Source organism: Ovis aries, chromosome 15 (genome assembly GCF_016772045.2).
Source record: "Ovis aries strain OAR_USU_Benz2616 breed Rambouillet chromosome 15, ARS-UI_Ramb_v3.0, whole genome shotgun sequence".
In the NCBI taxonomy this organism is placed as follows: Eukaryota; Metazoa; Chordata; class Mammalia; order Artiodactyla; family Bovidae; genus Ovis; species Ovis aries.
In genome coordinates this window covers 30,776,408-30,789,577 of record NC_056068.1, presented here as the reverse complement: position 1 = coordinate 30,789,577, position 13,170 = coordinate 30,776,408, and the positions used below count along the sequence as shown (strand labels likewise).

The window sequence follows — 13,170 nt, the reverse complement described above, 5'->3', positions numbered from 1 at the left end:
TGCCCAAATAAACTCTTGAAGTTTTTAAAGAAACTAACAAAATAATGAAAGCCTTTTCAATGGCATTAGCTCCAATTCACCATCTTGATGAAATAAAGATCAGAGTAATATGCAGAAAAACTTTAAATGAGAAAAATTATTCAGAGAATGGAAGCATCCTAAATAATTTTGGGATATAAACTCGTAATTCACATTCTAGGCAGTAAATGCATTTCACTTGATCTGTATAAGAATATAAAAGGAGCAGAACTCCACGTCAGCTGTGCAACTTAGACAACACTGAGTGTCTTATGCAATGTCATGATGCACCTGGAGATTAGTGTCATTCAGCGGACATACTCGCCTGTTGCCACTTGTCGAACCAACACCGTATTCAACTTGATGACAGGGCTAAATGTGTGTTTGCTGTCAGCTGTAGATGCCAGAATCTTACTGTGACACCTTAACACCAGTCTATCATCCTGCTTTTGTAACAATACAAGAATATCTTCCAGCAGCAATGTATATAGATCTAAAAATAAAAATGCAGGAAAAGGTGATTAGTATAGAAACTGAGACGTGTTTTATAAATTTTATAACAATTTGACATAGAAAACTGACTTCTGGTAAATCTAGTAAATTTTAAAAACTGACTTGCTATTGTGTTTTTTAATTTCATTTTTAATAATTCATTTTAAAGTATCACAACAAATGAAAAAACAATGGTTCTTCACCACAGATAGTTTGAGATAGAGAAGTTTAAAAGAAGCTTTGCCTGATCAGCATACAAAGATGGAGACAGGACTGGATAATGACAAAATTTTCTGCTTCATTCCTAAGTAAATATGTAACACATTTCACACGTAAAAAAATAATATAAGCAGATTTTCTGTAAATGTATAAATAACACAAAGTACCACTGCTAACTGCTGTAACTGAAAAATGTGAGTGGATGTCTTTTCTCTTTGGCATAAGGAAACTTTCCTATTCTTTTTCTTTCTCTGCTCTCCCCCAAATTGGCAGACAGTACACCTACCAATAGTTTTATCTCTATTCACCTTCCAAACCAATGGGCCTTCATGAATCATCTTCCTTTTTGTTAAATCCAAATTCTGCCAAAATAAGGAGAATTATATATAAATTATTTCCAAGCACTTAGATGATATTCCATAGTGTCTCCTTTTAAGAAATTCCTAATATAAAACGCATCACTTACATTCACTATTATTGATATCTATAAGCTATTGAGAATAGAATAAAAATCCAGTTAAAGTAAGCTACATAAAATATTCTAAAAAGGAAAATGCATCTTGTAGAAAAACACCCAAGAGTAAAATCTTCCCAATCTCACTCTAAACAGATGACAACAGCTAATAAAAATGAAGCAAACATTCAGTCCCTAGAGTCTCAACCCCTTTCCTTATTTTTTCCTATGCATAACTAACTAGATCATGGCTTATGCATATGAAGTCTCTGAGTTCTAGGCTCTCGTTTCAAAAAAAGCTCTAAGGACAGCATTCATAGAAGTCTAGGAAGTACTCAGGCTTGCTCTAAATATCAATAACTTGAGAGAATTATCTTCTAGTATAAGCAGCTCTAGAAAAATCTTAAGTCTCTGGAAGTCTTCTGGAAGGAAGCTCAGCATATCAGCATGTTTTGATAAGCTGTTATGTAGGACATAAAAGTCTATTTTAATAGTCACCAAATATATCTGCCAAAAGAACCAGTGAAACAGTACAAGGAAGACTTAAAATCCACAGAAGTTAATTAATACAAAAACTCCATGTACTAGAAATAGCAATTCATAAATATTTTACTATCATTCCAGTAACGGTTTCAACTTTAATGCTTTGGAAGAGCTTCATAGAAAAATAATTGTATTACTTAACTAAAACATCTGGAAGGTTCCAACAGTAAACAGCCCTAGTCTTACTCAAACTATAGAGTACAATAAAATTAAATTTAACAATAAGGAATGTTCCTTAGTCTCCTACAAATTCTTGTCACAAAAAGTTAGTTTCACACAAAATACTCCTCTGATGAAAGACTAAAGCAGTCTTTACACACAGACCAAGACATTTAAAAGGAAGAAAACAATCCTTAGTATAGACAATCTATGATGTAAGAACTCCTTCAGATCATGTATGTTCCCACTGAGATGTTAATCATCTGCCAGGTCTTCAGTAAATTTTATTTTTTAAGTAATGATTGGACCATCTCTTACCCTGAGCTCTTCAACATTTGGGTATTCTGACAACTTCAGATTAGAGGTATCAAGGCGACGCTGATAATCTTCCAAGCGCTGAAAATCAGAGAGGACGGAGCTAAGGTTACTCCTTTGGATATCAAGGACCTCCCTTTTCTTAACCGAATGCAGACGCTCCCCCTGCATTTACTGAGCGCTCTGCAGCGCCGCTCTGCAATACCTCACTCTTTCTGAAAACACTCCCTTCTTTCCACTGTGGTGACACTACCCTCTCCTGGTTTTCCTTCCACCTCTTCCGCGCTTCCAATCTTTTTTTCAAACTCTCTGGCCTCTAATTAGCTTGTATTTACTTTCTAAACAGCAAATCACGTACATGGTAGAAAATTCAGAAAGTAATATCAGGCACACAAAAAACAGGAAGTCTCCCTCTATGCTTGTCCACACTTTCCCCACCCCAAGTTTTCTCTTAAGAAGTAATCACCCATTTCTTGGGTAGCCTATGAGGAAAATTCTAAGCAAAAAATAACACATATGGATATAAGTTAGCTTGCCTCTCTGCATGCTATGTGTAGTATACCCTTTTTAAAAGAAATATATGGTAACATAATATTTTCATATGTGTATCACTTATTCAAAAATAACAATATAGTCATATACACATTTCTATGTGTGCATCATATCAATATATCTTGGTGATGGTTCCATTAGCAAATTGAGAGTGGGCTCATTTTTTCAGTGGCTGTGTGGTATTCAACTTTGTGAAAAAACTATAGTTGAATTACATCTTACTAATGGACATGTATATTAGGATCCACTTTCAGAGGAAGAATGGTTGGATTTAAGGGTACATGCATTTTTCCCAAGATTATTAAATATTTCTGAATAGAAAGGTCGGCATGTATATAGTAAATGCCCATATACTCATCTACAGTCCACAATTAACATCTGCTTTATCTGTTTTATCACATATCTGTCCATCTACTCACCCCTCTATCTGTTCATCAATCCATTTGATATTTTGGATGTATTTCAAAATAAGTTACAGATATAAGCACACTTTAAACATTTTATCATTAACAGAGCTAACAAGAGCTCAATATCATTAACGGGAGTTCAGTATTTGTTTACAGTTGTTTTTTCAAAGTAAAATTTACATACAGTGAAATGTACACATTTTAAGTGTATCTTTCCATGAGCTTTTACCAATGCATATACTTATGCAATCAAACTCCTATCAAGATATGAAATATGGCCATCACTTCAGAAGGCCCTCTCATACTTCTTCCTAGCTAAGATCTGTCCCCACATCTTCAGTGACAAACCACTTCCCTGATTTTTCCCCACTGTAAATTAGTTTAGCTAGGTCTTATAAGTTCACTAAACAGAATATATGTATGTGTACTCTTTAGTGTCCAGTTTCTTTCACTCAGAATAATGTTTGTGAGATTCACCCATTATTGCTGGTATCACTTTAGCTTATGACTACACTACTTTCGGTTTATGCTACAAACATTCCAGTAGAAGTCTGTGGGCATATATCTTCATTTCTCTTGGGTAGATCACTAAGAAGAGAATGCTGGATCAAAAGATGGACATGTGAATATGTGTTCTATAAATTTAGATATAAATTTCTAATTTTCCCTCTAGGGTTTTAACATTTTACATTACAAACAACAAAGTTCCTATTTTTCCAAAGTTTTACCAACAGACTGAATGAATGAGCAAACAAGCAGCTAGAGATGCTCAAGAGCCAAATACAACTCTGACGTCCAACCACAAACTGCTCTGGACCCACCTACTACATGAACAGGTAACCCGGGTTCTGCCCTTCAATTATATAATAACAGCTACAAGGGTTACTGAACAGGCTCTGGGTAACACTAATTTAACATTCTTATTCTCACTGTCAACCTGTGTCTTCTTGCTTTGTCCTTCTTACCTGCTTGTTCTCTGCCTCCTTAACAGCCTGGTTCACATAATTTAAGATCTGACGACAGTGATCCGCAGCTTTCTTCACCTTCTCCCTTTCTGGTGGCCACTCTATATATGGCGAAAAAATCCAAAATGTAAAATGGAGGAAATCAGAAAAGAATATAAGCATATATATATATATATGTGTATATATATATATATATATATATAAAGGAGATACCACTTTATTTCAACAGTATGAAAGCATACTAAGACCCTGAATATTTTTATACCAGCATAAAAAACCTACAGCAGAATCTCAATTTAGGTAGTCTTGGGACAGGTTAAGACTTCTTATCACAGTCTTTAAGCATAAACACTAATTTTTAAAACGAAATCAAATGTGAGGAGTGATGCTTTATATCAAGTATCAAGCCCACTCCAAGAATCGGGTTTCATTCACATTGTAAGCTTATATAAAGGAGACTCCTTTCTCCTTGCAATTTCAAAGTGCACAGCCTACAAGATTATGTACAGCTGACTAGCTAGGCAACATTTTTGAGTGATAAAATAATTAAAAATAGCTCCAAAATAAGTTTCTTTAAATTTGGGATTAAAGAAAGAAAATAACTTACAATACTTGTTATCATTAAAAGAAGATGAAATTCACCAAAATGTATTGAGATTGTGTTGAAGTTATGTTTTGGTAAAGAATACCAAATCAGAATACTTGAAATTATAATCCTCTAAACAATAGTTCAATTATACTGAATAAATATATTAAAGTACAAAAATTAATGTGTATGAATATTTTCAAATTCCCAGGCATAACAAATAGGCATTTAAATTGCACAGAAGTATTGAGAACTAAGTAAGTATAAGAACCTAAAGCTCAATTAAGAAACTCAGATTCACTTCATATTTTAAAACAAGAGAGTTGGAGTGATAATACACTGATTGGACTTAATGAAAGTACATGTCCATAGATACAAAACATCTCTTCAACCTGGTATAGGCCTTCACCAAAGGAAATATGATCCATGCTAGAGGAAGTATTGGTAAACTTTTTCTGTATATTTTATAGGCCAAATGGTCTTTGCCACAACTATTTAACCCTCTTGTTGTATGGCAAAAGTAGTCAAGAGATAATATTTCAACAAGTGACCATGACTTGCTGATTTATGTTCCAATAAAACTTTACTTACAAAAATATGTGTGAGCCAGATTTAACCATGATCCATAGATTGCTTAAACCCTGTGCTTGAGCTACTAATGGAGCACATTAAATCAAATAGCCTGAAGACAACTGGAATCTTGCTAGAATATTTTGCCATACTACTTGGAAATTCAAAGTGCCAGACAGCAGGATGCTGTGAGAGATTATTCATCAAAATGTGTTTTTGTTGTTGTTGTTCTTAAGCTCTTTAATTTCGGTGAGAATGTTGTACCTGTGTATTTGGCAATATTGTCCAAGAGAAGAGGGTACTTAGTAAGCCTCTGCATTTGAGTGGGAATGATATCCTTTAGCTGCAGACGACGACACAGTGGATTACTCTCAGCATCCTAAAATTAAAGGCAAATAAGTGAATCTGTAATTCTTATTAGGACTATAATTACCTAATATGCACCATATATTCATCATATAAATGTCTTCAGCATCACAGTTCTGGTTATTAAATCAAGACTTAAAACCTGCCAGGACATGTCACTGGCACACTCCACTTCTGTTTTCTCCTTTAATCATATAATGTAGCCTTTATCACTCAGCACATGGCTCTGTGCTATCTGTTTAAGCAAGGATTGAGAACACCATAATCATCTCTAAGAATTGCTTTCTTGTGAAAGAAGTTTTATCTTTACATACTAAGAAAATCTAGTTATGTTTTCCAATGATTGGCTTTCCTATCAAAAGCTAATCAATCAGTTAATCTGCTATCTGCCACTCCAAGTAGGTACAGAAGATCATAAATATAGATATATCAGCTCAGCTGTAACAGAGGTCTGCAAACTTCTCAATAATATGCCAACATGGCTTTGAATGTCATCAGTCTCTGTCACAACTATTCCATTCCGCTGTTTTAACACAAAAGCAGCCAGAGACAATACCTAAAGGAATGAACTTAGCTCTGTGCAGGAGAGTTCTAAGAAGGCCTCCAAGATTCCAATTTTCCGGTGTACCATCTGTATAACCCACGCCCTGCCTTTGAGTGTGGACAGAACCTATCAATATGATTGCTTCTGTGATTAGGTGACTATCAGTTAACTCTAAGTCAATCAAAAAGGAGATTGTTCTAGGCGAGGCTGACTTAATCAGAGGAGTCTTTAAAAGCAAGCTCTGTCAGAGAGACAGGTTCCTACTGGCCTGGAAGGGAAGAACACATCTTATAAACTGCCTACAGGGGCTATGTAGCAAAGAGATTTGGGCACTTGCTAGGAGCCCAGAGCAGCTGCTAGCCAACAACAGCAAAAAGACAGGGTTCTCGATTATACATTTACAAGGAAATGAATTCTGCTGACAACAAGTGAGCTTAAGAGGGTCCCAGATGAGAAGTGCAGCTGCAAGTGATACACTGACTTCAGCCTGATGAAGGCATGAAGAAAGGACATAGATAAACAGTATTTGTACTCTTAAACTACAAAACTGTGACATGATACGTCTGCATCAAGTTGCAACATTTGTGGTGATCTGTCCACAGCAATACAAAATATACTGTGTTCCAATAAAACTTTATAAAAACAGGGAAGAGGCTGGATATGGCCCGTGGGCTCTAGTTTACTGATGGTTATCTATACCAATATAAAGCCCAGCAAGCATGACTGCTGTTTGACTCTTCTCTGGGCTGGCTATAAGGCCCTTCTCATGTTTTGACAGTATTATTTCAATAGTGTGCATGGCTATTTCCTGCCAATATCTCCAAGGCAATGTGAACTTCTATGTCAAATATTTTAATCCCATCATGTATTCTTTATAATTCACCATTACAGTATCACCTTTATATCCTCCAGTAATTTAAGAGATTATGTATGGCTTTAAAAATGTAAACATAGATATAACCCTTATGCAAAATTTTAGTCTTAGAATCCCCCTGGTTCATTCCATAATTGATCCCAAAAAAAACTGCCCCCCCCCTTTTTTTTTTTTTTGTTATACGACTCACTCAACTCACTTGCACAAAAGTCTGGAATCGAGAATCCTTTTTCTGGCGAGACTTGATCATTTCCAGGGCAAAGGGTTGGTTACTGCAAAAGGTGGCAGCAGCATGTTTCAACTTTTCCTCCCCGGGTCCACTGAACTGTGCCAAGAACACAAAGAATACAATAGAGAACGGGATACTGAGCTTATACAAGGCTAGGCAAAATGAGAGACAGCCACAATCCTTCCAATATCCCAGTCAGAAGCAGCAGAAATCTACATATTTAATGTGGATTATCAAGGATTCTCCACTAAAACACTTCTGACTCTGATGTATCCAGACCTTTTTTGATCATTGTCTAGTATTTTCTTGTTCATAGCTTCCCACAACTTACTACCTTTTCAGTCTATCCCACTTCTAAATCTGACAGAAAGGTTGACACCTAGGGAATATGAGACACAAAATGCTTAAAGACTGAGATTAAAATTTGATTTTCTTAGAATCTGACACCTTCACAAAAATTACTGTCTTACTGCTGTAGGAAGAAAATCCTTGGGATTCAAGCTTACTTTCTTACTTATGAAATCCAGGGCAGGTCATAACTCCTCTGGGTCACAATAAAATTAATCACCTCTGCTTCACCTACGCAGAAGGTGGAGCTCCATCCCTTAAATTTCTCTTAGGGAAGATTCATGAGCCTATGAACCTCTTTTACTAAAAATTATACTTTTTACTGGCTTTCCGGGTGGTGCTATTGGTAAAGAACCCACCTGCCAATGCAGGAGATGTTAAGAGATACAGGTTCGACCCCCTAAATTAGGAAGATTCCCCCTGGAGAAGAGGATAGCAACCCACTCCAGTGTTCTGGCCTGGAGAATCCCCACGGACAGAGGAGCCTAGCGGGCTCCAGTCCATGGGGTCGCAGAGTCGGACATGACTGAGTGACTAAGCACAGCACAGCACAGGGCATTTGTAGGTAAACGCTCAGTACTTTCCTCTTCAACTATGAAGCATACAAAGTGATGTTTTAATAGGTTGCTCCAATGCTGTATTTTTATTTTAAATATGGCATTCAACATATTTAGAGATGAGACTGGCAGAATTTTTGGTATTTTAGTCAATCTAGGTACCAGGCAATTACTAACAGCAGCTGGGTTTACAAAAGAAAATAACGCCCCAGCCTCAAGCAGTTTTACAGTGGTTTTACTAGTAGCAAAAGTACATATAAGGTGATCTCATGGGGCCAATACTAGAAAAATACTCTCCAAAACTACTTTTAAAAGATAAAATAAATCTAGACACCTATTTACGACTTCTGCTTTTAATATTTCTGGCCAATGCTTTGCCCTAAATTAACCATTTGTACCTAGCAGCAACTAACCAAACTGGTTAGTCCATTTTGCTTTTCCTCAATCTCTTATAGGCAAAACACATTGGTCAAGAATACAATGCTTTTTACATGCTCTAAAATAAATTTTCTGTCCCGCTTTTAAGAGGTATCTTTATTTCACATGTAATATTTATATAGTCCAAAGGGCTATTATAAGAGGACCAACTGTACTTTTGTACTTTATTAATGATGAATCTCACTTGACACTTGGTGTTAAACATTATTTATATGAGACGTAAATTAAACTGCTTCAGAATCAAGATTGCTATCTTAAGTCCACATGACTCACAACTTTTTAATCCAAATGGAGAAGAAAACTGATGCTACGCTATGTCATACTACAAATTTTCTATTTCAAGTTTGGTAGTGTGCTGCCAAGCCCACAGAACTCAGAGATCAAGAAGCAAAAGGAGTCACACGATCACAGAGTAGCCACAGAGTAAGCTGAATTTTCAAGGAAGTTAAGTCTCCTTAACAACAATAATGCCAGCACGGGTCTAAGGAGAAAATGCTCTGGAAAGTTCAGTAAACGCAAGGAGACTGGACTAGGATTCCCTGATCCTGTTTTACATGTCAAGTGGCTAATCATTAAGAAGAGATCTATTAATAGATTAGTAGGTTCTGAGTCATGCTCTCACCATCAGTGAAGAGAGTAAGATGAAGATTGTTTTGGTCAACTTTCCAGTACTTAATCTTTTTAAAAGTTATCACTGTAAAATTACCAAAATCTTTTGGCATTTCCTCAAGCAGCCTACATACTGAAATTAGTATCTGTTGGCATATCTAAACAGTTCCTGTTCAACCAGTGTTAAAATTTTGGGAACCACATCACATGTTTCACTCATGTAAAGCACTCATAGGCTTAACTATAGGACTTTCTTTAAGCATCTAGATCAAACCCACTTTCCTGCAGGAAGATTTTCTGTATGCTTCAGTTTAGGTGTCCCTGCTATCTACTTCCAAAATAACCTGTATTCTCCCCTTTTTGTAACACTAATCACACTTGAAATAATGACTATTCTTTTCCCCCTACTGATTATAAGCTCCACAAGGGCAGGAGCCTTATCTGTTCTGACTGCCACTGTATCCCCAGCACCCAGAACAGAGAGTATATGCTGACAAGGAGTCACCAGAAAGATAAATGCAATCTGCCAAGCAGCTACTATTGTCTCTGAACTCTCTTTCCTTATACTGTAAATAAGGTTAAGTAATTTTTACTCTTCTGCTTTTGTGATGGTAGCTCTCAATCTGTAATTGTCCAGTGTTTTACAGTACATTTCTGAGATTTTGACAACAAAAGACAGTTAAAATCCCACATCAGTTAAATTATTTTTATCAAGGTCCATTTTACTCTACATTCTTTAAAACACAAAGAACTACTATCTTTAGTTTGATGAGAACAGAGCATGCAGTTGAATGGGCACTTATTAGAAGACTAATTAAGAATACGCACTTGGACCCTTTTTATCTTTACATTAAAGAATGAGTTTGCATACTTGGGAAGGTTAGCAGTTTAACCTTAAATCTGATCAAATGCCTATGAAAATCTTTAAATGAAATCACCAATGTCCTTACCCAGATCAGCAAATCTTCCCCAATCTGATCAATAACAGAGGTCTCATTCCTCTTCCGAATAGCCTTCATTTGCTCATTCAATCCAACTAAGGTGGGGAAAAAAACAATGAAAAAAAATTAAGCATACATTCATTTCAGGCTGAGATACTGGTAGTATCATGAATCTAAATTTAAAAAAAAAAGGATTTTCAGAGTAGTATAGCTTCTTCCGTCATAGTTTAGTCAGTAAAGAATCTGCCTGCAATGCAGGAATCTGCCTGCAATGCAGGAGATCCGGGTTCAATTTCTGGGTCCAGAAGATCCCCTGGAGAAGAAAATGGCAACCCACTTCAGTATTCTTGCCTAGAAAATCCCATGGACAGAGGAACCTGGCAGGCTACAGTCCATGGGGTTTCAAGAGTCGGACACGATTTAAGCCACATAGCTTCTAATGGCCTTAAATATAAATCTGGACATAATTCCTATACATCTACACATCTACATATTTTTAGTTCTATATGAAAACCAGTTGCCAAAGCATAAAATAATGTGGAAACTAGCACATTATATACGGTACAGGGGCATCAAATACGCATTTAACCTCAAGATTCCATCTGTAACCAGCCATGCTTGTAAGAAAACAAACTTCAACTGTACAAGTGACTCTGCCCACTCTTCCTCTCAAAACGAGTATTCCCAGGCAATGGACATCATCATGCTCGAATGTGTCACGCACACTGGTGAGACTCAGCATCACCCACACTGGAGCAAAAGGCAACTATTCGGTGGGTGGGTGCTGCTAGGTGGTGATGGCATCCTTAATGAAAGCAAGACTAAAAGTAAGGGTCCTGGAGAAACAGTGACTTAAAAAGAGAGGCACTGATACTACTGTCTCCAAAGCCCAAGACGACTACAACCAGGGACAGATTTTTAATGTATTCATTCAAGCATTCCAAGCAACAAAACCATAAAATAATTTAATTCCTGAATGTTTTGGATTCTATGTTATGTATCACTCCCACAAAATATATTTATACATATATTATACAGAGTATATATTTTAAAAAACATATATAATGTAAGTAATCAGGGATTTCCAAGGGTAATTTTAACTATTTATGTTTTTTGTCTTAGGCATTGACAGGCCTAAGACATTAGGCCCTAAGTTCTGTGTTAATACTCTGAAAAAAAAAAAGTTGATGTGGTGGAAGTAAGGAATTGGGGAGAAATTCAAAGATCCAATTATTTCTTCATCTTATGCTCATATATAATTATGGAATTTTCAGGAATGCCAACATGGATACATTTATTTATAAGATTTTACTGTTATGGTGCCTTTTTATACCAACAATCTTTTATCTATTGGAAATGTTCGGAACAAAGATCAGAGTCAATTTATCTTACTGTGAAGTTGAAGAATATCTTCTAAGTTTGAAAAAATTTTCCGTAGTTCTGAAGGTGACAAAATTCCTTCTCTGGACACTCGCTGATAAAACACTTGATCTAGAACCTTCAATGTTCGAACATGAGCTCTTTCAGTGCAGAACAATTCTAAGTAGAAAAATGGGAAACATAAAATGTTACCTTACTTAGAATGAGATCAGACATAGACTTTGGCTGAAATTAAGAACCAAATGAGTAATATAATCATTATTTATAGTTTTGATAGGATATGGTATCTCTGAAGTCACTTAATTCCATGAAACTCTACTATATACTAGCTCTAAGAGTTGAATACTGTTAAATGAAAAGTATCATTTAAAACTGTTTTCTACTTACAAGATAACAATGTACTCTGAAATCCATTGGTTGCCAGCACCAACCAATCAGAACAACAGCATTAGAAAACTGTAAGTCCAAATATCACATAGTCTTTGAACTGAACCCTCTTCAGAAGTAACAGCATTCTATGTTATCTAACTTGCCTATTAACTCTCTTTAAGTAATTAAGCAGGCTGCACTGGGTGTCTGCTGCTGCCCGTGGGCCTTCTCTAGCTGCAGCAAGCAGCGGCTACTCTCTGGTTGTGGTGCATCGGCTTCTCACTGTGGTGGCTTCTTCTGTTGTAGAGCCCAGACTCTAGAGCGCAGGCTTCAGTAGTTGTGGCACACAGGCTTAGTTGCCCCACAGCGTGTGGGATCTTCTGGGACCAGGGACTGAACTCATGTCCCTTGCATTAGCAGGTGGATTCTTAACCACTGGACTACCAGGGAAGTCCTGCCTATAGACTCTCATTTCTGAGGCCAAACTTTTTAATTTCACCATGTCTCAGTGTTGCTAGAGACAGGAAGTATATTTATTCAAATCACAACTTAAAAGAGAGTAATAGGCACAGCTTCTGTGTCATATACGCCAGGGTAAAATAAAGCACATTACACAAGGATAGAGGAAGACCTAGATTTTAGTTTTCTTCCCATCACTTACCAGCTGCATGATCTTGACTACAATTAGTCTGAGCCTTGGCTTTCTCATTTACAATCTATGCACAAAAAAATAACAGAGCCTGAAAGTAAAGTCAGGGCACAAGTGTTGTCTCAATGATTCTTCATGTTTAGGATCTATGATGATATGAATTTTAAATAACTTGAATGCTAAACACATTTTCCTTTTAAATTATCAATAAGAATCATACAATCACTTGCATTTTTAAGTTGGAAAGTACAGGGACCATCTATTAATTTCCTCTCTGTTCAAAACAAACAGTGAGCATAAACTCTGAAGCAAACTCCAAGGTTTGGGGTTAGTTTAACTCTAATAAAACTCAATATATGTGAATAACAAAAATGAATTAAACTCACCATTAATTACTTCCTGTCTTTTGATCTCACAAGGCTTTAGTCCCAATAACACTTCTCGACTGACGAGCTGTTGCCAGTTGGGTGGGTCTGTCTCTAAGTCATTTTCAAACTGTTCATCCTCACTCTGACTTTCTCCAAAAGCTATGCTATCAAACCTAATGAAGAACAAATAATGATTTCTATTTCAGGATACCACATGG

General features: G+C 36.4%; 1 protein-coding gene across 7 annotated transcripts in view; it reads right to left on the bottom strand.

Moving 5' to 3' along the window:
- Positions 1 to 13,170, bottom strand: part of ARHGEF12 (Rho guanine nucleotide exchange factor 12) — a 164,679-nt gene that overhangs the window by 13,292 nt on the left and 138,217 nt on the right. For all 7 annotated transcript variants that reach the window (XM_060399319.1, XM_060399321.1, XM_012095611.5 and 4 more), the window contains 9 exons: positions 12,971 to 13,125; positions 11,579 to 11,725; positions 10,196 to 10,281; positions 7,264 to 7,389; positions 5,545 to 5,659; positions 4,125 to 4,225; positions 2,204 to 2,281; positions 1,016 to 1,091; positions 344 to 511 (listed from right to left, as the gene is read on the bottom strand). In XM_060399319.1, coding sequence (XP_060255302.1) covers positions 344 to 511; positions 1,016 to 1,091; positions 2,204 to 2,281; positions 4,125 to 4,225; positions 5,545 to 5,659; positions 7,264 to 7,389; positions 10,196 to 10,281; positions 11,579 to 11,725; positions 12,971 to 13,125 — 1,052 coding nt within the window. The remainder of the gene's footprint in view (positions 1 to 343; positions 512 to 1,015; positions 1,092 to 2,203; positions 2,282 to 4,124; positions 4,226 to 5,544; positions 5,660 to 7,263; positions 7,390 to 10,195; positions 10,282 to 11,578; positions 11,726 to 12,970; positions 13,126 to 13,170) is intronic.